This window comes from Arvicanthis niloticus, chromosome 7 (assembly GCF_011762505.2).
Source record: "Arvicanthis niloticus isolate mArvNil1 chromosome 7, mArvNil1.pat.X, whole genome shotgun sequence".
In the NCBI taxonomy this organism is placed as follows: domain Eukaryota; kingdom Metazoa; phylum Chordata; class Mammalia; order Rodentia; family Muridae; genus Arvicanthis; species Arvicanthis niloticus.
Genome location: NC_047664.1, coordinates 6,856,853 through 6,884,548, shown reverse-complemented (window position 1 = coordinate 6,884,548; position 27,696 = coordinate 6,856,853). Strand labels below are relative to the sequence as shown.

General features: G+C 39.3%; 1 protein-coding gene across 2 annotated transcripts in view; it reads left to right on the top strand.

The window, feature by feature from the left end:
- Unc13c (unc-13 homolog C) overlaps positions 1–27,696 on the top strand; it is a 478,076-nt gene that overhangs the window by 436,160 nt on the left and 14,220 nt on the right. For both annotated transcript variants that reach the window (XM_076937868.1, XM_076937867.1), the window contains one exon: positions 6,834–6,981. In XM_076937868.1, coding sequence (XP_076793983.1) covers positions 6,834–6,981 — 148 coding nt within the window. The remainder of the gene's footprint in view (positions 1–6,833; positions 6,982–27,696) is intronic.

Genomic DNA, 27,696 nt, shown 5'->3' with positions numbered 1-27,696 from the left:
ATGACTATCTAAAGCCCAGTCAGAGAACTCTACAACACAACTGAGCCTTGTGAGAAAGATGTTCTTAAGGCAAAGCAGCAGCAGGTACCACCCGACTGACTCCCAGAAGCTGCCGAAGGGATGACCCTTCATTCTTCCTTAGGTCAATTAAGCCCAGGAGGCTGGGGGTAGAAAGGGAATGTTGAGGAGATTTCTGGGGAGATTGTAGAAGACAGACAGAACTGCTGGTGGCATTTTTCAAACCTTTCTCATGTGTGCACTACCTCATCAGATTCTCATAAATACCCTGCACGTTAGGCTGAACAAATTCCTATTTCCTTTTTTACCCCAGACCTAGGTAACACTGTTATTTATTTGTATTCAAGATGCAGCCAGATAGCTGAGCATAGGTTTTGAATGACAGTACAAGCCTCTGAAATTCCATGCTATACTCTGCTCCATTATCCAATTTCAGTGACAACTTCTCAGCATCATTCACTTTATCATTGCACAGTGTTCAGACTTTACACAGTCTGTACATTATTTAGAATTCAGCTGCTTATGGGAAGAATAAAATAAACCACGTTAGTCTGCAGCATCGTGATTCAAAAGTCATTACCTGAGAGTTCACTGTAGAAAGGACAATGAGTCATGAAGAAGTAAGCGGAGACCAAAGGTCTTTGAATTAGGAACAGAAATAACAACAATCAAGAAACAGAAGTACTTAGTCAAAGTCCAGGGGACTGCAGAAAGGATAGTGAATGAGTTCTCTCTTGTTGTCTATGATAACACATGCACAAGGAGGGATGCCAGTTGAGTTAGGGACAGAAGGGAGAGGAAACTGAGAGCAGACATTTCTCACATCTGAGAGAAAAGGAGTGAGTGCTGAGAGGGATCCTAAAACCCCCATATTCTGGTGTAGAATAGACCGCAGTTGGCCAAGTATCACAGAGCAAGAAGGGACACTAGATTAAGGCCAGAATGCCCAGATTTAAGCATTAGAGTCAAGAATCCCAAATTTTAATTTGTCAGGAAAGGGGAAAGTCACTGCTGAGATCAGCAAATCTGATCTGATACATGCAAGAGGAATCAAGATGTGTAGAAAATATTTTTAGCATATCTATCAAGTAGTGTCTTTAAAAGACCCCTCCAGATTAAAGTGAGGCAACGCTCACATCTAAGTCTGCATAATGTGTTATCAACTTGAGTTTGCCAAATGTGTATTACAGTTTAAAGTTAAAAACTGTGAAGGTGGGAATTTGCAGCCAAAGTAGTACATGAAACCAAAAGGAAAACCCTTCTTTGCAGACTGAACCAAGCATTTGCATGTTCCAATATTTTTGTAAAAACAGACTATGAATGATCAATGGTGAAGGGTCAGAAGGGGTTATGGGATTGTATTGGGATTATAAAAGGAATGTCGTATTCAGCATTCAGAGAGAATTTTTTTTCTGATTTTATATTTAGAATATAATTTTCTTCCCACAAAACACAGCCAGATCTTAAGAGCTTTGTTTTCTCCAGTTTCAGAAAACAGGGGTGGTGGAAGCAGTGGAATCTCCACTTATGTTTAAGATAAAGCACAAGATGCTTCAATATTACTCTTCGCAACCCCAAGTCAGATAGGATAGATCCATCCACTCTGGTATTGCGGAGGCCAGGGTTTTAAGGACTGTGAAAGAGAAGACTTTGTCCGGGGATGACTATGGAGATGCATACAAGTAAAATGCTTGAAACTGAGATAGAAACTCGGTCACTGGCAAGTAGAATATCGAGATAGTGAATGACTCACATGTAATGGTCCCACTCACTGCTGCCTGAAGGTTTCATGACTATAGCTCTATCCATGATCTTTTTGCCATTTTATCTGCTAAATACAGACTTATCTTTCCAGAATATCATGGTTTTGCTGCCACCATTGTCATTGCATAATAACCTTGATCACTGGCCCAATTTTCAAGGACATATTTGACAAGTATGATTTCTTCTTTTGTCATCTCAAGTGCTTAGTAGAGTATCAGCCAACATAGGGCCAGGCACCAATAATGTGGAACCCAACTGACATGCATATTTCTTGTAAACAGCCAATTCTCTCACAGTCCCTCAACAGAGAATTTAAATGTTCTTTTGCTTAATGAGGAAGAAATAACTTGCCCTGACTTTTCTTAACTATCTTTCCCAATTTGTAGCAGTATAAATAGAAGTTCTTAAGAGGCCTAATTGGAGGGGTTTCAGTTATGTGGCTAGTCAGAGAATAGTAAGCAACTGACCATCTGTCTTTTGTTTATAACCAATAGAAAAGAATCTCCTTCCACATGCACGGGGAAAACCTTCAGAAAACTTCAAAAGCTTATGTCTTCAAAGTTTCTTCCAGCATATAATTCCCCTGTAGCATGTAATTTCCTTCTGGTATGTAATTTACCATAATGAAGGAAAACTGAACTGTGCTTGAGCTGTGGATGGTGGAATTTACTTAAGACTTACGACTTTCATTCTCACACCGATGTTCTTCAAACCTCAGAAAAATAAAGAGCCCACTTTCTTGTTCCTTTAGGGTTGGCAAAGGGCAAATACTATGCAAAAATCTCTTGGTTGGCAAGGCCCATGCTATACTAGTGGCGTCTTCCTCCTGATTTCTTTCTCTAGTGTGCTGTCACTCAGTTCCAACTTTGAGTGAAAGTTTGCATAATGCATGTCTCAGGAGTCCATACTTTCATAAGCACAGAAATCATTTTCTTCATTGGCTGAGAAGCCAATGACTGTGTCATTTGTCTCTCTGGCTGTTTCTATTCCATGCACCTCATGGCTTGTTTTGTCCCTGACAGCATTACCCTCTATCCAAACTCCAATCTTATAACATCCCCTACAAAGTGCTCTCTAAAAACAAAGCCATCATTTCTGCCCTGACAACATGCTCTCTAAATACCCTGCTTGCTGGGCCCTTAACAAAATTTCTAATGAGACTCTGTTGCCAAAAGGAAGAAGTCAGTTAAGCATCATCACTGAAAACCCCAGGGAGACCCTGGCTCTACTCAGGAACAAACCCAGGGCATATTTCTACTTTTGTTTCATGACTAGCATCCCCAATTCCTCTAGATTTATAAAATAATGGCTAAGCAGAAAGTATGTCTTCCTATAAAGAGTTCAAGTATGAATACAAAGTTTACATTTTGATGCTTTAGTTTTTGTTCCTTTCCTTTCTAGGCCTTTAAAAACCTCTCAATCATGTCCAATCTGGTTAGGTTATTCTTTCAGTTTCCGCAAATCCTATTCTATGGGACATTTGCATCCTCAGAACTGTTCACAGAGGGGCTGCACTGTAGATCTATGGCCAAATAGTTTTAGAAACCAGGACTATTAAGGAAGGATTAAGCAGATGTCTTTACTAAGTTTCAACCCCTTGCTATGTTGAGAAGCTTTCTGCATCTCTGAGCCTATGGCCTCTCTTTGCTTTTCTAGGACTTCCACAGCCTTGAGGCAATATGTTTATTCTAGGGAATACAATTTAGAAATTAGAATAGAAAAAAAAAAGACAGACAATACTTAAATGCTGTTGGGGAACACAGTGTGAGAATCATCAAGTCTCTCGGTTCTTGTTAGACAATGCTGAGAAGCCCAGGGTTCCTGCTGGTGATGTAGTATAATTTTCCAGTGTCTAGCTCACTGCAGTAGATTATCTAGTGGATACTGCAGTTAAAAATAGCTGCACTGGGCTGGTGATGTGGCTCTGTTGGTAGAGTACTTTCCCAGCACACATGGAGCCTGGGGTTCCGTCCACTGCAAAGCATACTGTGGTGTAGCATGCATGTAACTGAAGCCCTCTGGAGGTGGAGACAGAAAGATGAGAAGTTCAAGGACATCCTTAGCTATGTATTGAGTTCTAGCACATCCTAAACTATATGAAACCTTGTCTGAAAACCATAAAAAACTAGCAGTCCTCAGAAACAGATTGCTTGTCTCATCAGAATTTCTTTCAGAGCCCTTTATTGACTTCCTCCAAGGTTGGAATCATTTGCTCTCCTCTATTGTATATATTATCAAATATCTTTTTTGAAGCTCAAAGATAATTTTAGTGCTTAAAAGAAAAACCCTATGGCAGGCAAACTGAAAACCTCAGCAGTCTTTCAGAGAGAGGTGGGTAAAGAAAAGAAGGAGAAAAGGTTTTTCCATTTGAGTTAACTGGGCCTTAAAGGTTAGCCATGGGGAAGACAGGTAGCCACAATGATGGGGAGAATAAATTTTAATAAAGAGAAAAAGAAAAGAAAAGAAAAGAAAAGAAAAGAAAAGAAAAGAAAAGAAAAAAGAAAGGAAAGGAAAGGAAAAGAGAAGGAAAGAAGTCCAAAGTACTAAAGAAAACACACTTAGGCTCTGACAAGTATCCAAAAGAGATACAGAAGAGAAGAAAAAGAAGTTAAGAATTTTTGAACTAAGCTCAGAGAGACAGATCCACAGACAGACAGATCCATCAAAGCCTAATGGCAACTCTCTATCAACTTTACAGAGAGCAGGGATTCTGGGTGTTGTGGAGAAGGTTATCTCACTAAAAGAATAATTATTCCTCCTACCTCTTTAATATAAAATACAGAAAATCAGTCTTCCTATGGGATGGTCCCTGGGTCAAGTGATTGACCAGCCCAACTTGATTGACCCTTGGAGCAGATACATCATTGCCTCCATCCAGAAGTAGGGTCCATTCTTTCAACCAAAAAGGAAAAGCTTTCTCTTAATGGTCCATCAATTCTACTCAAATAATTTCACACCTGTAATGTACTCTTGGTGACCTGCTTTACACATTAGTTATATTTCCCCATTAAATTGTAATCTGTTTCAGAAAAAAAAAAACCCATAGTACTTGTATTATGTTATATTCTTGGAATGTAACAAAAAGTCCAGTTTATGGTATAGATTTAGTGAATGCTTCTTAAGTGAATAGGCAAGAATACAGACAGTACTACCAAGGTTATTCAGAACCACTACCCATGGCCTTTGCTTTACAAGTAACATAGAACTGTGGTTGACCTCATAAAAGCAGTCACCCATGTGACTACTTACAGAGTTGTTTTTAGAATACAGCATAATGTTGCAAGTATAAAAAAAAATCCAAAATGTTTTAAATTCACTATTTAGTGTACAAACCAGTAAAATTTTGTAGCCCATTCACAGTAAATTTTTAAGAATAAAATGCATGAGAGTAGTAGAAAAGCTAAAGTAATAAATGAATTGTAGAACTGGAGACATAAAACGTCTGGATACACAGCAGCGAGCCATGATCACCTGTGCTCAGACAGAAGTAATTAGTTTGCATTTTCATACACAGAAGTATTCATATTATTAGTCATTTTCCACAGTCAGATTTTTAAAAATGGCTCAAAGACAATATAAAGAGAATATGACTTGATGGGTATTCCAATCAGAATGTCAACTAAAATTTTTTTTTACCCAATCTTCCTGACACATGGTAAACTATCATTTTATCATCTTTTGTGGCTTCTCCTTTTATTATAATCATATCATACATGTATACAGATTTGATCAGACTGGAACTAACATAAGAAACACTGACTAGAGATTGTCTGCCTCTCCAGCGCTCCTTCCTATTCTTGGCTCCAGCCATCTCTTCAGATGGTTCTTTGATCCATCCATCATAGAAACAGACTTCCAGAGGGCTCTGTCCCAAGGTGATACAAAATGAAAAAATGAGGCAAAATGAAGCTGAACCTTCAATCCTCAGTATTTCAATTTAATAGGTTTTTTTTTAATCCTGAAATGTCCTGTTGTATCTTTTGAAGAAACAAATAGTTTTTACTTATCGATATTCAAAATAATTTCAGAGTTCTAGTCTTCAATAAATACCATCTATATACAAAATGTTTCAACATCTTACAATATCAAAGTACATAACATGGGGCTAGAAAGATATTTCAGTGATTAAGAATCCATTGTCAAATACTCTGTTAACATTGGAGAACATTACAGATACTGAAAATGTTGACAATTATAGATTCTAGGGGATCATAGTTACCAAAGACAGCTTAGGTTCCAAATTTAACATTGTTGGTATTGCAAAAACTGGGGGAGGATAATTCATCTAAATTCAATGGAATATTATAAACATCTTGTATAAACAGAAATGTCAATAGTTCCATCACCTACTTCTAGACAGACTACCTTTCAGAAAGATGTCTGTGAATACCACAGCGCAACATGAAGAATGCCAACATCCCTCAATGTCAACACTGAGGCTCAACAAGTACAGACCGTCTCTATTGTGCATAAATGTTGAGATGGTTTGAATTTGCTGAGTGACAAGAGCATAGCAAAATAAACTGGAGGTTTTAGGTTTTTGAGGAGTATTGTGCCTCCTCGGCTTGGCCTGTCCCTGTACAGTGGTACAATATGAAGGTGGACAGGGAGGCATAGTGGATGCCTGGTCTAAATTTTGGGGAAAATAAAGTATCTGTAAATTATGTGACATGGTCTAACTTCTTTATAAAGTGTTGGCAACTTTCACTATTCTTTGGAAACAGAAATAAATAATCAAGTTGATCATGGTTCCTGAAGCCTGTTATTTTGGAGGGATTCTAACCACTGTACCTTGAAGATCCTCTTTATATAACTGACATTTTAAATGAAAGTATCCTAGGCCTCCAGAGAACTGTCTTGAACCTATGTTAGTTGATAATGACTTAGCACTGGACAAATGGTACATGCTTTCTAAGTACTTACCTAACAACTCACCTAATGGGATTTTCTTAAAGCGCCACCATTTGAGAGATAAATTTCCTCCCCCAATGTTTCCTCCAAATCCTTTGCCCACATAACTTTCCCTTTCTCTCTCTCTTTCTCTTTTTTAGCAATATTTTCATGCAGGAGGAAATGGCCTGAAGAAAAATTTTCTGGAGAAAAGCCCAGATCTTCATTCTCTGAGATATGCTCTCAGCCTCTACACACAGACTACCGATGCTTTGATCAAGAAGTTCATAGAGACACAGAGCTCACAGAGTAAGTAGCTCTTGGCCTCAGAGAGAGACACACAGATCATCAAATTAAAACTCAACCTTACAGTTACAGGAATAGTGTTCAGAATGTGAAGCGTGGTTAAAATAGAGAGTCTGGGTTAACAGACTCCAGCATTCTTTATAAATAAAAAGAACAGAAAGTGGGTGGTTCAGACAAAAGAAGATATTTTCACAACAGTGGTGTTTAGTCTATATATTCTCCCCAGCATTCCATGAGAACAAGGGTCAGGTTCCTCTCAGAGGCGGTTGGCTGAGAGTATTGTCCATTCTGGTTTTCTTTTTCTCTTTTTCTCCTACTCCTCTCATCTCCTCCCTCCCTTACCAAGTGCTTCATGGCTGCCTTCCCTGATGGACTCCCCCAGGACCATGTGCAGAGGTAGTGTTTGATGTCAAGTAGACCCCTTTCCACTCTTAAATGTTTGTCTATGGATCTATTTCTAGGAGAACTCAAACGAGTTTATTTGCTTAAAAATGGGAAGTTGGACTCCATTTTTCACATCCAGACATAGATTCTGTGTTCTCAAGCCCTGAATACCTTCTGGATGGAAATTGTGACAACTCAATGGCAGCCCAGAGGTCTGCCTCTCTGCTGTGTCTTCCATCTCATGCCTCCTTCCTTTATCATGGAAGCCGTGAATAAAAGTCAAATTTTCTTCTTTTTCCTTTTCATACAATTTATTTCTCATAATCTTCTCTCCAATATTCTCTGTCTCTGTTAGATAAACTGTAATGTTAAACTGAAGAGAAAAGTCAGTTGCTTTAAATTTAATAATTTCTTTGGTCTGTGTTCAAATTGGAAGACATGCTACTTTAAAAGGATTATTTGAATTAACTGTTTTATAGATTGGTTGATCTTGTTACTTTTCCCTTTCTTCTTTTTAATTTTTTTGTCTTGCCCCTTTCTCTCTTCTATTTTACCCTCTTTATCTCCCCTTCTGTTCTCTATGTGAAACACATTTGAAGTATCATCAGTAGTGAGAAGGAAAAAGAAAAAAGAAATATTGTTTTTTTTTTTATGTATGTCTCATTAGAAATTTACGAGCCAGCGTTCAATGAAATCTACTATATTAGGACAATACTTTCTTCTCTTTCTATCTCAAATGCTAGAAAATATATCCTGAAGCCAAAATAGATGTAGAAGGATTCCTAAGGTCTTAATGTGAAACTGAGCTCAGTTGATGCATTTTTAATATCCTGACAATGCCTGCAATATGAAGGCACCATCTTACTTTGTATTCATCCAACTCAGACTATACAATGAACAGTGTCCTGGAGAGACTGTGATGCTGTGATGACATGTATCAGTTGATCTAGCAAAGTGGTTTTACATACAGGGGAGATTGTCTCAGAAAGTAGGAAATGTCTGGGAGGCTATCACAGAACAGGAGTTGTATATCCAGCATCTACCAAAAAGAGTTCAAGGATGCTACAGTCATCTTCCTATATACAGAGTACACAGAAATGATAATATGTTTCTGTACTAGTTGTTTTCTTGTAGTGATCAAATACCTGATAAGAAGCAACTTAAGGGTGGGAGGGGTAGTTGATAGTTTGGAAGTGCATAAGCCATGATGCTTGGGAATGTATGGCAGCAGGAGCACGAGGTAGTCACATTCCATTCCTGGTTAGGTAGCACAGAACAGAAAGAAAGTGAATCAGGGTTATCAGAGACACCTCCAGTGACCCACTAGAACCCACCTCAAGGTCCTCCCCATCAAAGCAGGGGACCAAGTATTAAAACAAATGAGCTTAAGAGACCATAGCACAAAGGTTGGAAGCCCTGCATAGTGGGAAAGGCAGAAAAGTAAGTCAGCTGAGTGATGGGGGAACAAAAGGAGGTGTTTTGAATATAGAATGTACCAAAGAAGTAAACCTTTGCACTTGAAGTTTCAAAATCCCCACACAATGACCATGTAGACATGAATTCTTTTAATTTAGCTCACCAGGCATAATGTAAAAAGACTTGGATTTTTCTATAGAATTAAAATGCACAAATACTTTAGTTTGGAGTGAAATTAGTAGAAATCATTTTGATATTTTCTTCATCTAGGAGTTGACTCAGTGGTTTGAGTTGGGTAGTTGGCTTGAAAAGGCAGGGAGAGGTGGTCTTTCTGTCACTGTCTCTCCTCAGGGATATGTGGCTTACAGTTTAGAAGCTGGTCCAAAATGTGTTTCTTGCAGCTTAATATTCATCAGGAAAAAGGTGCTTTTCTTAACAGCTATTTCATTAAACCAGGACCCTTTGAATATTTCATGGTAGCAAAGACAGTGAAAAATGTATGAGACTTGAACACATTAAGTGCAGTTTATTCAGTGGGTAACACAGTCTAGGAGGCATGGGATGATACATTGCTGAGCCACACTGAGCCTCGTTCTGTTTCCTTATCTGAGTTTTTATTATGGCATGAAAAATGTGATCACAAAAGCTTTTCACAGAAAAGGGGATATTTTATGTCTAAGTTACAGTTGTCTCATAAAGAAAAATAATCTCTTCCAGTTAATGAATGCGAAGTAAAATCTATGAGCGGAAGTGCCTTTATCCCAAGAACCTTTTGATTTTTTTGTTCTCTTTTGAATAAAACCTTTGTGTTTCTGCTTATTGAAATGTCTGAAAACATAGATAATTCTCATCATTTTACCAATTTGTATTCAGCAGAAGTGGGGTCTGATATGTTTTAGTTTGAAATAGAAAACATAAAGCTATAGACTCACATTTTGGATTCTGTGAGTTGATGTCAATATAACCATTATATTGCACTATAGTTGTATAGAGTCTGGTCAATTACAGTCACATCATTTTTATAATTTAGTGTAAATTGTGTTATTTGTGATAATATATGTCATCAACATATACAATTTGAGAGATAAATTAGTTACCTAGTTATATTCTTATTCTTAGCAGTAAAATTTGGAGGCCTCTCAAATACAGTCTTCTGGACCCATACTACCTAGAGGAGTTATTAATAATCTTTAGTTATGTTCCTCAAGATATAATAGGTGTGTCCAGGATAGTAAAGAATCCATCACTAGATGTGGTTCATTGTGAAAAGGATTTTCTCATTTTGTTTCATTTCATTTTGATTCTTACCAGAGGTGTAGGAAGAATTTAACATTAAAAATATTTCGTTCCTAAAACAAAAAGAACTAGCATTTAAATACAGAAATGAGCTTTGAGATCCTAGGACCACAGGGAACCTTCATCTGCTGGTCAGTCCTGGGAGAAAGCTTGGAATATCTTCAGTGTGTAGGGAAGCAACACACGAGTACACAGCCATTTCTAAATTCGTAATGGCTTTAAAAGTAGTGTCTCATTTTTAGTGGATAAGCCATCAGATATAACCAGAGCTCTGACTGCTTCCAACCAACCTATCATGCCCTGTCCCCGGAGACCACTTAAGTGGCTCAACCTTTCTCTAGAGGCACAAACAGAAGTGCAGAGAATATGAAGCTTGCCTTCTCAAATGTCACAGGACGATGACACTCCCCACAGACAGCTTTAATGGAAAGTACGCTGTGACAGGCTCTCAGCTGGATGACCCGTTTCCAATAAAGGAATGGCATGCTAGGTAATGTTACAGGAAGACCGGGCACAATCTGCTACTATCCAGGAAGCTGCATTGCTGCAATTGTGATATTCCTCTTCAAATTCTACAGAACTAATGACATGCTCACAGCTGCCAGATGAACATGAAGAGTCAGGCATAGATACAGAAATGCAGTCAAGTTCTAAGCTGTGTAGTTTGGTAACAGAAATGATGCTCTTCACCTGCTACCTTTCTCCTGAGCAAAGAAGACCATGATGCAAGGGCTTCCCATGACCTTCAACTCATGTTAACTAATTAGTGCTGCTTTATCTTCTCCCTATTCTGCATTTTAAACAACTTCTATTACACTTAAGTTAGGGAACTGTGCATTTCCCCCACAGCATATGGACACCTTATGGGACGTGTTTCTCTCCTTCCACCACGTGGGCCCTGCGGATCAAACTCAGACTGTTGGCCTTGGTGGCAAGTGCCCTTACCCTCTGAGCCATCTCACTGGCACTAGTGTACATTTTATTATGATTTAAATTGCAGCCTTGCTCAGTAGGCAAACTCTAAATTGATGGTTTTGTTTTCCTCTCAATGACTAACTTTTCCAAACTTGTTAACTTTGCTATTTCTTTTCCAGAGTCCTCTCAGTCTTTGATAGGGTTTCTACTGCTATGATAAACACCATGACCAAAAGCAACTTGGGGAGAAAAGGGGCAATTTTACTTACATTTCTACACCACAGTTCATCATTAAAGGAAGTCAGAGAAATAACTCAAGGCAGAAACCCGGAGGCAGAGACCATGAAAGAACACTGCTTACTGCTTTCCTCTTCATGGCTTGCTCAACCTGCTTTCTTATATATCCCAAGACTACCTGCCCAGGAGTGGTACCACCCACAATGAGCAGGGTCCTCCTACATCAATCATTAATTCACTTCACAAACTTCACTACAAACCAATCCTATAGAAACATTTTCTCAGTTAAGATTACCTCATCCCACATATGTCTAGATTTGCATCAAACTGACAAAACCAGCTAGCCCACTGTCATTCTAGCTAGATAGACTGGGCATGCTCAGGAACCAGGACACTTTAAATACTTGAAATATTCATACCATAGGAACCCATGGTGAAAGGAAAGCTTCCTACTGTGGGGAATCCCTTTTGTATGTAGCCTGATCTCATCCTTCTGGTATCTACACCTTTGTTCTTGTGGGGACTGCCGGCTCATCCCCCTCCCTATCCTACCTTTCTCATGCCAGTCCTCCACCAGCATAAGTGCCCATTTTGTATCATCCCCTATGCTAGGGGCCAAAACATAGTTGCTGGCTGATAATTTTGCCTTCTCACACGGACTCTGTTCATTCATTCTTGACATCTAAATACTTGGTAAAATGCCTGCTAAAAATCACAAAATATTAGGACAAATGAGGGTTCTTTATTTAGGCATAAATATTTTAAATTACGTAATGTAATGGGGTACTAGTATTTGAATTATGCAGTTATAAGTCTTATAGGAGCACTCATATTTGAATTTATCTGATCACAATCTTCCTTGAACGCTGCTATTCAAGGTCTTGTGCTAGAAAACTATGGAGTGCTGAAAAACAGACAGAGAGGCAGAGACAGGCGGAGATAGAGAAAGAGGGAGAGGTGGTTAGAGGGGGGAAAATTGGAATTTTATGACTGGCACCTATCTTACAAGGAAAGAGATAGTAAGTGCCACTGGATAGGTAGATGGAGTTAGATAAAATTAGATTATTGATTTTTATCAAACTCTTAAAACCATGTTTTTTTCAATCTGTCACATAAAACTCAAAAACAACTAGGAAAAAGATGGTTTGCTACTGCTTTGGTTCAGGACCTAGTAAGAGATGAATGTGCCCTCTTATTTCAGACATTTTAAAGAGTACACTCTAGCACCATGCACTGTGGTTTCCTTTTGCCATTCTTGGTCCCTTTCCCCTCTTTCCACGATGCTGGGCTCTACATATGACACTATGAGTGTGCCTGCCTAGGTATACCCTGTGAGCTTGGGCCACAAGCAGCCCCTCAGGAGCTCATGAGAAGCAAAATCAAGTCACACCTGAAGTCTTCAGACCCATTGAAGTGTAGTTCCATTGCTTCTTAATTCTGTGTTCTGCCACAAGTACCTGAAAGATTAATTTTTTTTTAAATAACACTACCTACCTACACTAATTGTGTGTTTCTATGATTTTCTTTTTCTTTTGGGGGGTGGGGGTTGGGGTAGGGCTGTGTACAAGGCAGATCTCATTCCCCAGTTATACTCAGTGTTAGTGGCATTGGAATTCCTGACTTCTTGACTTACAGTCTTCTCTGCTTCTCAAATGTGAGGTTGATTTAAATCACTTATGAAAGTGAGCCCTGTGCATTTTTTCAGAACAATTACAAACATATGCCATTAGGGGTGACATCAAAATATTTTCACCTCATTTGGATTTTACTGCAGTTCACTTACGTTGCTTCCAGAAGCTGTTTCGAGATAGTCATCACACTCAAGAGAAGTGAACATCAATGTGAGCAAATATCCAAAGTAGCAAACAGAAGGTGAGATATACAGGCAGACATGTTGGAGACTCAGACAAAGCATCTAATTGAGAGATGAGGGGTGCTTTGGGGGTTGGACTAGAGGAAAGGAGAAAAAGACTCGAGTCACTAAATTAATAACCATTATGTATAAATTTATTTCCATAGATCCTAAAATAAATGTGTCAATTGAGTGACAAATTTTGATAGATATTTTTCTGCCTCTTTATGATTTTATGCACCCTCAAATTATCCCATAATGTTCAGGTATTTTATTTTCATTTAAGAGAGAAATACAATGAACACACTTTGCTCTGCAAAGTAAATTATGGTTTTATCGATTGCTTGCCAAGGTGTAATTAATTCAAAGCGATAAATTTTTTAAGTCTTTTGGGACCCTGGGTTTTCATTTGCAGGCTGAAATAAACAATGGGGTTAAATTTTCTTGTTTAGTTCAAAGGGTTTCAGAATTGCCCTGTGGATAAGAAACTTTCCTGGAGTAGAGGTCACACACAATACCTCCAAATATACAGCCCCTGACCATGCAGTTTATAACTTATAAAACTCACTCAATGAAAAAATTCACCAGTCATTATATAGCGCTTTGATTAATAGTAAGACAAATACAGGGCTGGGGTATGTAGCTCAGGGGGTAGTATGCTTGCATAGCATGCATCAAGCCCCAGGCTCCATCTGCAGCACTGATGAATCAGACAAGGTGGCACACACCTGTAATCTGATCACTTGGGAAGTGAAGGCAGGAGGGTCAGACATTCAAGGTCATTTGTGGGTACATAGCAAGCTTGAGAATAGCCTGGGATACAAGAGAGATCTTGTCAAAGAAAGGTAGAAAAATGGCAAGAGGAGGAGGAAGAAGGGGGATGAAGATAGAGAGGAAGGGAAGGGAGAAGAAATCTCGGGATTGATACTAAAGCAACACTGTGTAGTACGTCTGGATAACTACGAGACTCTAACACCATTGTTATTGATGCTTGTATTTTAGGTCTAAGTAGAAAGTAAAATATGTTATAACTGAGAAAAGAGAGATAATTATGAGCAGGAGAGTCAGGAGGCTTTAGGAAAGAGACATTAGGTCCCAAGAAAGAGCAGGGTCCATAGCACAAAACAAGCTGCTAGCCCCTCAGAGAAAAGTAGAGAGAGAAAAAAAGAGAGAGAGAGGGAGAGAGAGAGAGAGAGAGAGAGAGAGAGAGAGAGAGAGAGAGACAGACAGAGAGACAGAGAGAGAGAGAGAGAGAGAGAGAAAGAGCAGTCTTCCTTTTCCTACAAGGACATCAGACCTACCAATTTGGCCCCCAATCCTGACTTCGTTTAAACCTACTACTTCCTTAAAATCCCCATTCCAAACTCAGACACTGGGACCAGAGCTTTCCGGTAGGAATTTGGGGGTGGGAGGTTAGTTTTGATTTGTTGGGAGAGGTCTCACACTGAAGCCCAGACTGGTGTAGAACTCACTATGTATGCCAGGCCAACCTCAAATTCATGACAATCCTCCTGCCTCAGCCTCTCAAGGACTGGGATTACACCACACCTGTATGTATCCTAATTTGTTTTACATTTTTTATTGAACCAGTTTTGCAGAGTTTGGTATGATCTTTCAGTACGTGTGTACATTGTATAACAATAAAGCTAGAAGCTGGGTGTGATAGCGCACGCCCTTAATCCCTTTAAAAGCCCTTGGGAGGCAGAGGCAGGCAGATTTCTATGAGTTGCGGGCCAAGCTGGTCTATAGAATGAGTTTCGGGGCAGCCAGAGGTTCATTGTAAGACCTTGTGTCTGTCAATCAACCAATCAACCAATCAACCAATCAACCAATCAACCAATCAACCAATCAATAATAAAACTAGAGTAACAGCACATTGGCACCTTAAAATTAGGATATTTCATGCTAAACAGTGTATTTTTCTTTGTACTTCATATGGCCTGTGTTGCTTATCTATCCATCTTGATGGACACGCAGGTTGTTTCTGTTTTCTGACCAGTGTGAACAGTGCAGTAATGAACTTGGGAGAGCTGATGTCTCCTTGGCATACTGACATCCTCCCTTTGAATGCATACATATTCAGTAGGTGGATTGCTGGGTTATATGACAGTCCTATTTGTAATTTTTTTTTAGCAATTTCCATAATGACTTCTCTAAATTGCATCTCCACTAACAGCCTGCAAGGCTTTCTGTTCTGCTGAGGAACACTTCGTAGTTGGGGCAGGTCACCTCAACTCTGAATTGTATTTCCTTGATAATTAGTGTCCTGTACCTACTTGCTGCTGGGACATTTTCTTTTAAGAAACATCTATTTAGATATATTGTTACTTTTTAATGGAGTCATGAGGTTTTGCTATTGTACATATACAGTTAATCTCATGTCAGATATTACTTTGGAAATATTTTCTCCCAACCTCTAGGCTGTCTCTTCCCTCTGTTGCTTCCTTTGCTGTGCAGATCCTTTGTGGTTTATCACAATCCCATGTGTCTTCCTGGCCATGAGTTTAAGGTCTTATCAACAATAACAACAACAACAACAACAAAAAAAAAAAAAAAAAAAAAAAAAAAAAAAAAAAACCTTGGCAAAGAACAGCATTAAGAATCCAGAACTTCGTCTGGCCTGTGTTTTCCTGAGATTACACAGTTTCAGATCTTGCATTTATTTCTGCAATCTGGTTTGAGTTCATTTTTATATAGTTAAAAGTATAAGTTGAGTTTCTCGGTATGTGGGTTCTTAGTTCCCAGCACTTTTCATTGCAAATGCTTTCCTTTATCCATCATGAGTTCTTGGTACCTATGTTGAATATAAATTGCATGTAGATCCATTTATTTATCTCTAGACTGGCTATCTTGCTTCACTGGACTCTGTTATTCTTTGTTTACTATAGCTGTGTAATATATTTGAAGCCAGGTAATGTGGTAACTCTAGCTTTGGTGTTTACTAACATTTAACTATATTGAGAGGAATATAGGGGTAACAGGAGAGTGGAAGGGATGTTCATGCCACAGTGTGCATGCAAAGATCATAGGACAACCTCAGGAAGATGCAGGTCTATATTTGATACAGTGTCTCTAGTTCACTACTGTACAAGTCAGGATAGTCAGCCAATGAGCCACCAAAGATTGCTCTGTCTCACTCCCCTATTTCCCTGTCTGAGCATTGGGATGATAGACAAGCGCTGTGGCATCTGCTTACTGTCACATCTGCTTTATGTGTGTTCTGAGGACTCAAACTGGGGCCCTATTGCTTGTGGCAATCACGGAACCCCCCAGCCCATGTTCTGAAATTTTACTTTATAACCATTTGGTCTTGGGTGCAGTTTAATGTCCCTGCTTGTTTTCTTCCTACATATCTTTCAGCTGCTGAAAATCAAGGGTTCACTCCTTCTGTTGCCTCTACCTCTAGATGTCCTCACTTTTTCCTCTGTGTATTTGGGTGTTTTAATGTTGGCTGCATGTAGATTTATTCACAATTACTACATACTTCTTAGGAATCAGCCCTTGGATAGTTTTATGGTACCCTTCTTTGTCTCTTGTTTCTAGTCCATTTCCTCTGACATAAACATGGGAGCTCCTGTTGACTTTTGACTTCTACATGATAGAATGAGTTTCTGTCCCTCAGTTGACCTTGCACATGTCCTTGGAGATGGAGTGTCTTGGGTGCAGCATGGGGCTAGGGCTTAGGGCTTTGTTCCTTTAGCTGCTCTCCCTTAATTGGAGGATTCGGTCTGTTTACACTTGAGATCACTACAGTGAACCTTTTGATGGTTTGCCGATTGTGTCTTAGTTCTTTCTCGATCCTTCCTGCTCTTGTTCGCCTTCATCATCTCATGCTTCCTGTTACACTGAGTTCCTTTCTCAAGTATGCGTCCGCTGGTACTTTTCTCCCCTTGGAGTTCACGAGTTCAAGGGATTTACAGATAAGAATCTTTCACATATAATGGGAAGTTTAAGATTATAAATTGTAGTTTGGGTTTATTAACCTCCATTTTTGTTCTTCTCCTGTTCATTTACACATGTTTCTTTTATTTTAGTGTTCCCAAACTTACCATAAGCTTCTTATTTGAAGTTGGTGTTTCCTGTTGCAGGGATAACAAGACTTGCTAAGGCACCGTCATCCTGGGCTTGCATTCTGTAAGAGAGAGTCATCATGAATCCTGTACTAGTCATAAGTGAGAATCAATAAAACATGGACATGAGTCAGGAACTCAGCCCAAGTCAACTGTTCCTGGGGATTTGGGGAGGAGAAAACTGGAACAGAATCCCCTAGCTGCTTACTAATTCAGCTCCCAATCATTAAAGCATCGCTTCAAGATAAATTTTTTCACAGAAGAGTGACTAGACACTATCTAAGTAATTTGCTTCCTTAGAGCAATTATTTACTGCTTCTTTAGACTTTTAAAAAATATTCACTGGGATTCAAATTTAGATCTCAATTTCAATTGATTGACTTCTGTTTGTTTTTTACTTTTTATTGGTTCTTGGTGAAGTTCACATTATGTACCCCAATCCCACTCATCTCCCCTCATACCTGCTCTTTACCCTTGTACCTTGCCCACACCCACCCCCCAAACAGAGGGAAGAAAACACTGAAGAAGCTGTAGTGTGTGACAGTGTTTTCCTTGTTGGTTGGGGTTTTTGTTGTTATTGTTGTTTTGTTTCGTTAATGTCTCATTTTGTAGCCCATGTTAGCCTTGAGCTTGAAACCCTGCTTCCTTTCTCTCCAGATCTGAGATTACAGTCATGTGACACTAAACACAGGTAGCTTGAGACTATGATATCCTATTGATTTGTGCTAGTACTTAAGTGAAATGGGGGAATTTTTTTTTCTTTCGCTGAAGAGGTTTAAGAGCCACTGAAACATCATCTGAGACTGAGGTTTCCTCTCTGCTCAGTATCTACAGAACAAAGGAACACTATCTCCTTTTCCCATTCTCAAAAACAACCACCAACCAATTAGTATAAGATGGTTTGCTCAAAACTACTAGTATAAAAGACACTCTGGATAAAGCATAGATTATGGAATATTTAAGAGATTATATCATTTTTTTTACCTTCCACAATGAAATAGTCTCATAACTGAGTATTTGGAGACTGGTCCTAATGCCTTTGCACACCCCCATACACCACATGCTTCCTCTCTCTCCTCAGAATATATTCATTTATAAGCATTTCATGTAGGGTGGTAGTTCTTCATCAGAGCTCAATACAACCCAGCAGCTCCCTTTAAGCAATGGAATTGGAAGGGAGGAAGAGTGACACTAATATAATAAACTCACCTCTAGCGGGGTCCCCATTTCCACCCTGTGATAGTTAACTAAAAAATAACTTGTTTTATAAATCTATATTTTAAATAGAATTCTGTAATTCCCCCGCTTCTTTTTCTTCCTTCTAACGTCTTCCTTGAGCACCCCTACTCCTCAAATTCATGATCTCTTTTCTTCATTATTGCATATATGTATAAATATATAAATACAACCTTCTGAGAACATCCGGTGTTAATATATATCAAATAAATTTATATATACTAAATAAACATGACAATATATTTTTATATTAAATACATCAAAATTATGAATGATTTCAGGGCTGACCACTTGGAATTGGATAACCATTTAAAAGCTCAACCCTGAGAACAACTAATTCTCCCTCTCTCAATACTCATTAGTTTTCTATAGTTCTTGTCAAGGGTGGAGCCCTTGAAATGCCCCCTTCAATGATGTCATGTCAATTGGTATTCTTGGTCAGTTCTTATTTAGCCTGCTATATTATTAATGCCTCACCATCATTTCTAGAAGGCACAATCTCATAGACTTCTGGATCCTCTGGCTCTTAACAATCTCTCTATCCCATCTTCCATGATGTTCCCTGAGCCTTAGAGACAGAAATTGTATTGTCAATGTCAGTGTATCCCTTGGGATCAGCTGTTCTTTGTATTTGGACCAGTTGTGGTGTTTTATAATGGTCTCTGTCTACAGAAAAGAGAAGTTTCTTTGATGGGGGTGAGAGCTACACTGACCTGTAGGTATTTAGAATTCAGTTCTGGATAACATGGAATGGCAAGCATCTTTTTTACCTGTTATATAAAAAGCAGAACTGCTTGTGTACTATATTGCTATATTCAATAATAAAATATCTCAATGAGTTGGTCAATTTATTGATGAATAATTGAGTATTCCTTTCTAAAGGGGAAAAGATGATTCATTGTTCATTTACCATTCAGGAGAGAATAGAGCTGGTCTTGGGGCCCAAGATGGGTAACTCATATTCCAGAAAGTTGGAGTTTTGGGCCAGTGTGAATCAGATAGTCAGAGGTAGAAACTGGACTCGCCTGCTCACGAGAGCTGGTAGAGAGCCCCAGGGGGAACTTCTCTACCTCAGGTAGTATCTTCACTGCCCTGCAGGTACTGCTGACTATGGGGAAGTTCTGCATTTTTGTGCAATTCTGCTCTACCCTTCTTCCCTTGTAGTATATTTGATAGCCCAGGGGTCCAAAGCATTATTTTTTCATATTCAAATAAATATTAATGTAAAACTGGTCACTTGATCAAGTAAACTGAACTTTCTTTAGTGAATGTGTTCTACTAATAATTTAATTAAGTATTGGCACTAACATCTTTCATTGTGTTCTGTAAGTAATTTAACTCCACTCCTCTGTTTTTTTGCCTAAAAGCAAGGTGATGACAGAATTCCCAAGTGTGGTTGGTGAAAAAATTAAATGAATTAATATGCCAAGGTCTTTGATAAAGTCTAGTACGTAACAAATACTATAGAACTTGATTCTTCCAATACTCTAATTCTTGATTTTTAATGCACTTCTCAGTACTCAGGCTGTGAGTGGCTTTCCTAATATTTTCCCCAGAAGTAATCCCACGTTCTTGAGAGGCTTCCATTTAGGTTGTTATTGGACTCATTTGAGAAGATTCAATTTTCCAATAGCGTAGCCTTGATCATTATAGAAATGTAGCCAAATAATTGAAAGGCAATTTCTATTTATTTTATTAATTGCTCCATCTCTTGAAATTGACTAAATGATTAACACAATGTATTTACTCAAAGCATAACAGGAATAAAGTCTGAAATGACTTTGAAGTCCTTAATATGAGATCTGACTTCAGCAGTAGTTGGGAATGGTCTATGGAGTGCTTGGCTTGAGTGTTTTCACTTAATGGACGAGCAATTCTCCTCAATCGCCACCCTGACTGAGTCCAGCTGAAATGAACAGATTTTAGCTCTTATATAGAAAAGGTTTAGTGTCTCCCCATTCTGCATAATGTTAGCCGATGGCATTTTATAAATGACTTTGATTACAAGGAGGTATATTCCTACTTAATTTGTTCAGAATATTTTTTATCATGAAAGGATGTTGAATTTTTTTTTATCCAGTGCCTTTTATTTACATTCATTGAGATAGCAGCAAGGTTCTTGTCCTTCATCACATTGGTGTGTCATTACTTTTATTTGAATATGCTGAACCTTGATTGAATTTCAAATCTTTTTAAAATCTTTTTTTTAAAGATTTTATGTGTTTTGCCTGCACATGTATATATGTGTACCACATGTGTGTCACATGAGACCAGAAGACATTGTAGCCTCTGGAGCTGGAAAAACATATGATTGTGAGCCACCATGTGGGTGCTGGGTCCCAAACCTCAGCCTCCTTCACATACTCTTAATCACTGAGCCATCTCTCTAGCCCCAACATTCCTAACATCTTTTTTCTTTTCTTTTGTTTTATTTTTTTAAAATTTCTTTGGTTTTTTTGAGACAGGGTTTCTCTGTGTAGCCCTGGCTGTCCTGGAACTCACTCTGTAGACCAGGCTGGCCTCGAACTCAGAAATCGGCCTGCTTCTGCCTCCCAAGTGCTGGGATTAAAGGGGTGTGCCACTACCGCCTGGCTTCCTAACATCTTTTGAATGTGCTGTTGAATTTGTTTTACTAAGACTTTGTTGAGGATTTTTGCGTCAACACTAATTAAATATATTGACCTGTGGTTATGTTTGTTGTTATTATTGCTATGTCTTCCTCTGGTTTTGGCATGCATTAGGGTAGTGTTGGCGCTACAGAATGTATTTGGAAGAATTCGTTTGTCTTCTGTTAGGGAGAATAACTTAAAAGGAATTAGTATTGGTGTTACATTAGATGTTTAGTGGAACTTAGCAGTGCATCTTTCTGGTCCTGGCCTTTCTTTGGGAGCTTTATTTTCTATTACCTTTTCAATATTGCTGATATTGGTTTGTTTACGTTTCCTGATTATTTGGCATGTAGTCTAGGTGGGGAACTTTTTTTTGCTTCTCCTAGGCAATACAAATGTTGGATACAATCTTTCATAAGTTCTAACGAGCTTTCTATCTCCTCAGTCTCAGTTATGTCCCTTTCCTTACCTGATTTTATTTTCATCACCTCTTTTTTTCTTAATCTAGCTAAGGGTCTTGCTATTTTGTTCATATGCAAGAGAACCAGCCTTTTCTCCACTGGTTCTCAAACTTTAGGGCACCCATCTACACCCATTCCACCAAGGCGCTTTGTCATTGTTGAAATTCACAGTGGAAAGAAAGATAGAAAAGAAAGAAGTCAGGTGCCATCTCAGAAGAAAAGTCAGGTGCCATCTTAGGGTCACTGACATTTGCTTAAGGTTCCATTTCCCCTTAAAATTGGGACCTGTAAGCAAGAAAAGACAAGGACATGTTAGGAACGGAACTGTTTGATTTCTGTATTCTACTGGAAAGAAGGACAGCCATTCAAGGCCACTCAGGATCAAATGGATGTTTTCTGTCTCTTCCTGGTTTATCTCTGAGCTTCAGTGACACAGACCCCAACCTCAGCCAACTCCCCAGCCTCTGCTCCTGTTCTGCTCACTAGCTCTTCTCTTTTCTGGTTTAAACTGGCTGGTGCCCAATAGGTAAATCTTTCTCCAACAACTAGCAGCTGTTGAGAAGAGATGAGCTTCTCCTTGGCCCCTGAGAGCTATGGAGCCGTCTATGAGAAGCAGACGTGTAGGCAGTTACCATGGAGCTCCAATGTGGAGACAGAGGAGACAAATACATTCCTGAAACACTTCAATTAGCATAATAGCTCATTAGCACAGGACCCAGAGTAATATGCACTATTGTTCCCAGTTTTCTGTGAAAACAAGAGATTAATTTGATTGATCTGGATGTGTCATGAGAGTAGGACAATTTCAGAGAAGAAAGAGAGTCACCACCGCAAACCTCACCAACTTGCCACAGACATGTCCCTTTAGAGGCTGCCACAGCCAAGGGCTATAGCACACATTTTTTTACCTCAGCACCAGGAGGCAGAAGCAAGAAGACCTCTGTGAGGACTTCAAGGCTTGCATGGTCTATATAAGTTCTAAGTCAGCCAGGGCCAAGTTCTAGGTCAGCCAGGGCTACATGGAGAGACTCTCTTGAAAAGAAAATGGAGGGGGTTGGGTAAGTGCCACAAGGCCAGAGCTAGTGTGTACACTATTTGAATATTTTGCTTTGAGATTATTCTGTGAATCTGTCAACAGACCTGAACTTAAGTATTTTCACCTTTTATATAATAAAACATAAGTATAGTTTAAAACATTTTGACCATATTTTGAATTGAAATAAAAGTTTTTTACATTATAAAACACTATGAAGAACACAGAGCCACAGAAAATAAAGGTAAGAAATTCATGGCCAACAAAGAGAAATTTTCCTGCTCAGAATTCCTCTGTGTGCCTCAGCCCAGTGCTAGACCCCATGCTCTCTCCAAAGGCAGCCGGTGCCCACTGTGCTCCCTATAGAGCTGCCTTTCCTTCTCTTAAAAGATCCCCAGCCCTACAGTTTCTTCTTACCTCTCTTTTCAACTTGATGTCTAAGTCCTTTCTATTGATAGGTTTCTCCCCTGTCCATTTCTCTTAAGGAACATATGGGTTAGTAGTCTGAAGAGTGACCAGTATTCTGGATTTCATTATCATAGGCAGACCTAATATATAACTTCTATTCTAAATACTGATTTCAGAAAGAAAGCAGACTTGCCATCCATCTTTTTGTCTTTGACATCACCATTCTTGCTAAGAGCATGTGACTTCAGTATAATATTCCCATCTCCACATTTTCCCGAGTGCCAGCACAGTGTGAGAGCAAGGTCCCCTGAGGTCTTTTAGTTATTCATAGACAATATTCTGACTGATCATTAGAGCCTAGGAAGCAATCTGAACTCAGGCCTGAATAAACTCTTCTCCACATAGTGATACATAAATTCTTCTCTACAAGCTGGCAGGGGACTCTTGAGTATTTGCTGTTAGCCAAGAGTTTGAATCCACTGCCCAGGGCATAAGACATGACATCTGTTGGGGAATAATCAATCAGTAGTGGGACACTCATGGTGGCCTCAGTGAGGACCCCCAAATCACCAACAGATCCCTGTCAACCAGGCAGAGAGTTCAGTCTTGCTCTGCCTCAGAGACTGACTTCTGAGAGGTTTGTGTAGGGGAGGGAAGTGTCCTTGTGCAGAAGGATCATTGAGTTTTGGAGGTTGGCCTGTGAGTCATGTCCTATGGGACACTAGCCCAGCTGTGAGCCAGCCCACCAGTCTTAGCCCTGTCTCTCCCCAGCCAGGTTTCCACTGTTCTGTCTTCCTCATTTGTCACTACAGTGCTTTGACTAGGTGTTGACTGCCTGTCTGCAGCTCTGCTTTGCATGGAGCCTACAAACTTACAAAGCTTTTGTGTCTTGCTCAGGAACCCCTCTGCCAAGGGGCTGGGCTGAACCTCCCAGCCTTGGTTACATATGCAAGCCTCCTTCAGAACCTTCAATTCAAGCAGACAGGTACCTAAGACCTCCATTACTAGTTTAGATTGGCCTACATTTGCATCTGAATGATCCTTGAGTGCCTCTAATACATGGTGAAGGTCAGGAATTACTATCCTAAACAATTTTTAGTACCTGAAAGAGTAGCACTAAATATCTGATGCATGCTGAATGAATAAATGCCTGTCTAAATCCTGGATTCCATCAGCTGAGATGGTGTTTGACCAAGCAGGAGCTGGAGGTGGGCAGAGAAAAGCACAATGAACCTCAATTCCCAGACCATTAAAAAAAAAAATCCTTTAACAATGAAGCACCAAAGCAGTTGTTTTAAAGGTGAATCATTAAACAGTGCACAGTAAATCCTTCAGTATCAATGGCCACACTGGTGAGCTAATCCCAGGTGGCTTAAGCAGAAGGAGACTTTGGACGGGAGATGGCAGGTCTCTATTGAGGACTGAGATATGAGGCACAGAGTGATACAGAGCCATAGAAATTAGTCAGAATTTAGACATTTTCAGAATATTGTCTCTTATCTCTGCTGCTCCATGCATGCTTGCTGGTTTTCCAGAGATGTGTGTAGCATTTCCTTTAGAAAGAGAGAAAATAATTTTAGTGCTGTCTCCCAGGGGAGCCCTCGGTGCTGTTTGAACTCGGGAATTTACTAATCATGGTAGTCGTGAAGAACATAGTCTTTAGAAATTATTTGTGCACTTTTTTTTTTCTGCTCTTCCCTGAGGACTTCAGACAGTTTTGCTTCTGTGTGTGTTTACTTTAAAATTTACGGTCTCCTCAAAAGGTACACATTCTGCGTCTATCCTTTTAAAAAAAGTGTCTATTTCTCTTCAGTAACCAAATGGCATTAAAGACTTTTGGAAGAAAAACATCCCCAGTAGAAGAGTGATTTAAATTTTCAGACTCATCAAATCTAAAGGTTACATTGAATTAAAAAAAAAATCAAAATAGTCCACATATCTTCTCTCTCTTAAAACAAAATATAGATATTTGTTTCCTGTATGAGGTGGTACTTTAAAAAGAAATTAACTAGATCACCCTACCCACATCAAAACACAAGGACAAAGCAGTATTAATGTTAATAGTTCTTAATATGTCTGAGACAGTGGCTGCAGCCAGGGTGGTCTCCTGTTTTTCTCTCATGCTGGGAGAATGATTACCTCAGCTCATCAATGTTTTGTAAAAAAGAAGAAGAAAAAAAAAGAAGAAGAAGAAGAAGACGACTCTTTAGATGCTGACGTGATTGCCTGAGCCCACAGCTCATACACAGTTGAACCAGGGTTGAAAGCAAAATCCAGAGACAGTAAAGTTAGTGTCTTCTAGCAGAGCTATTTCTGTGTTTTGATCCTATTTCTCTGTGGGTAGAGAGGCAGTAAGATCTCTCCTTTTGTTTGTGTGTTCTCATTTTCCACAACACTCACCAAATGGTAGGTTTTACATAATGATAAGATGAAGAAAATCACATTTGTTTCCCCTCTCTGGTCTTTGCCGTTATACATTCCAAATCGCTTGATCTTGTTTCCTATCACACATTGAGAGCCAGCCCCGGCTTGGGGGTGGGGGTGGGGGGAGTCTTCTTTCTTCCTGTGGGTTCTTCTTGAGACAGCAAAGGAGGAAGAGTATCAACGGTGGGGAGGGGGGTTAGACTTTGTCTTACGAGATTATTTAGGGTTGTTGTATAATAAAACTTTACTTATCTAAGTTACTATGCTACTATAGCTGACCTGCCTTCTGTGATCCTCTGAGGCCAGAAACTGCAGTTTCTGTTACTTATCACCTCATCCTAAAAACAGCCAAGGATTAAGTAAACAGCCTTTGTTCTATCTCAGCAGAAACTGCTGGGCTCTAACTTAGGCCTGCTAGTCTGAGGTCACAGGAAGAAAAGACACTTAGAGATGTTATTATAGAGTTTATTACTAAGTGTAAAAACATTTCCTATAAAAGCTATCTAAGGGGAAAAGTGGAAAGGTCCTAAGTGGGGAAAAGGAAAACTATCTGGGAAAAGGTAAAAACTCTATTCTATATACTACTCTACATGGGGAAAGGCAAAAAATTCTATTCTATCTCTCCATTGTATCTGCCTCTCATCTCTTTGTCCTCAGTACTTATACATCCTTCAGAATACATGATCACATGTTACAAAGTTCATCACAGGTTCACACCAAAAATCAAGTCATAAATTGAAATGGAAGTTTACAACAGAGAATGTTTACATGCATCTCCATTAGGAGTAATTATCTGGCTAAACATCCATCGCCTGCCTAGCTCCATGGGTTCACTGAAGGTTTAAAACTATAAGTTATTAGTGAAGTTTTGTATAGACAAACCCAGTCAATATTTTATCTTCTGTCCCAGCACCTGTAATAAATCGTTAGTTCCCTTTTAATGACCTTTGGTTAATTATTGTACAACCTCTTGGAATGTGCTCTGAGTAGGAGAAAGTCTGGTTACTATCTAAGAGCAATTAACTGGTGACACTTGGGAGACTGGCAGAGTTCTCATTACAGTTTTGACTATCAGAAAAGGACCTAATACCAGAACCACTATAAAACAGCTTAATAATCACTGATATAATTTTAGGAATTCTTATAGGATCATCAGTAAGACTTAAGAAGTCATCTATTTGTCTGGATAGCATCACCACAAGACAGTACATCTGCTCCAAAGGGTTGTGCTATTGCTTAGTGATTGTTACATATGTTTAATAACAATAAAAAAGCATATTAATAGCAGGAATCTTTCTTAAAATAAGTCCCTTACAGCCTTGCTGAATAAGGGCTCACTTTTTTCAGATTATATAACAATCCAAGGCAAGCCATTTCAGGATGATCACCTACTAGTTCCAGCTTGTCCCATCATGGCTCCTGACAACACGTAATGATCAATCAATAAAAAGATGACTAAAAGAAACACATTTCCTGGTGTGTACACTCGAGCTTCTCCACTTCAGCTGCAGAGTAGACTCATCTTTCTTCTCTATTTCTGTTTTGCCAAATCTGCCTCGTTCTGTCCTTTGTGTTTCCTTTATCTAATATTCTGTCCTTGCCAAAGTCTGTTGGATTAGCTCAGCTTCTGAAAAAGGTCAGAGCACACACAGCAGAGCCAATCTGTGGATATCCACTTCCCACAGAGCAGCTTACACCCAAGAGGGGCCACGACATCCCGATTCACTCTTTCTACAATAGCTTCTCATTTTCTGCTTTTTGTAAAGTCCTGAGTATGAAGAGAGCTCTACTGTACACCTGGACCACGGTGCTGCTGTAGTCCTCTTTGGGTTTATTGGCATTATTATCCACAGGAAGGCTAGTTTCTTTTTAAGGCTGTTAAGTGGCTTTTGACTGCTAGGACTTGAATGCTCAGCCAGATGAGCATTTTGGGTTGATGACAGGATGAAAGTTGGTTGTATCTTCTTCCTTCACTGGGTACCTATTATCAGATCACAGTGAATACTGCTCCATCCACCCATCGCTGCGTGCTACCAATTTTCCTGAAACACTGCTCAATTACTTGCTCCAGTGCTGCAGTCAGGAATTTGAACACGTGAGATATGCTTGGCAGGATGGGTGGCATGCCAATCAAGGTGACAAAGCCATGTGAGGGAAGCCTGTATCCTCCTCAGAGATTGGGAGAGCACAGGGTTCTCTGACAACTTGCACTCCAAATCTGCTTGGCTGTTCCTATGGTCATACTGTTTGACTTTTTATGTTTCCACGATGCTTATAACTCATGTACAGACTCTTTTCACTTTTCTTCTTGTGGATCACAGTAGTCAATAAGAACTGTGTCATGCTCACTGTTTTATTCTTTATGCATGTGTTGGCT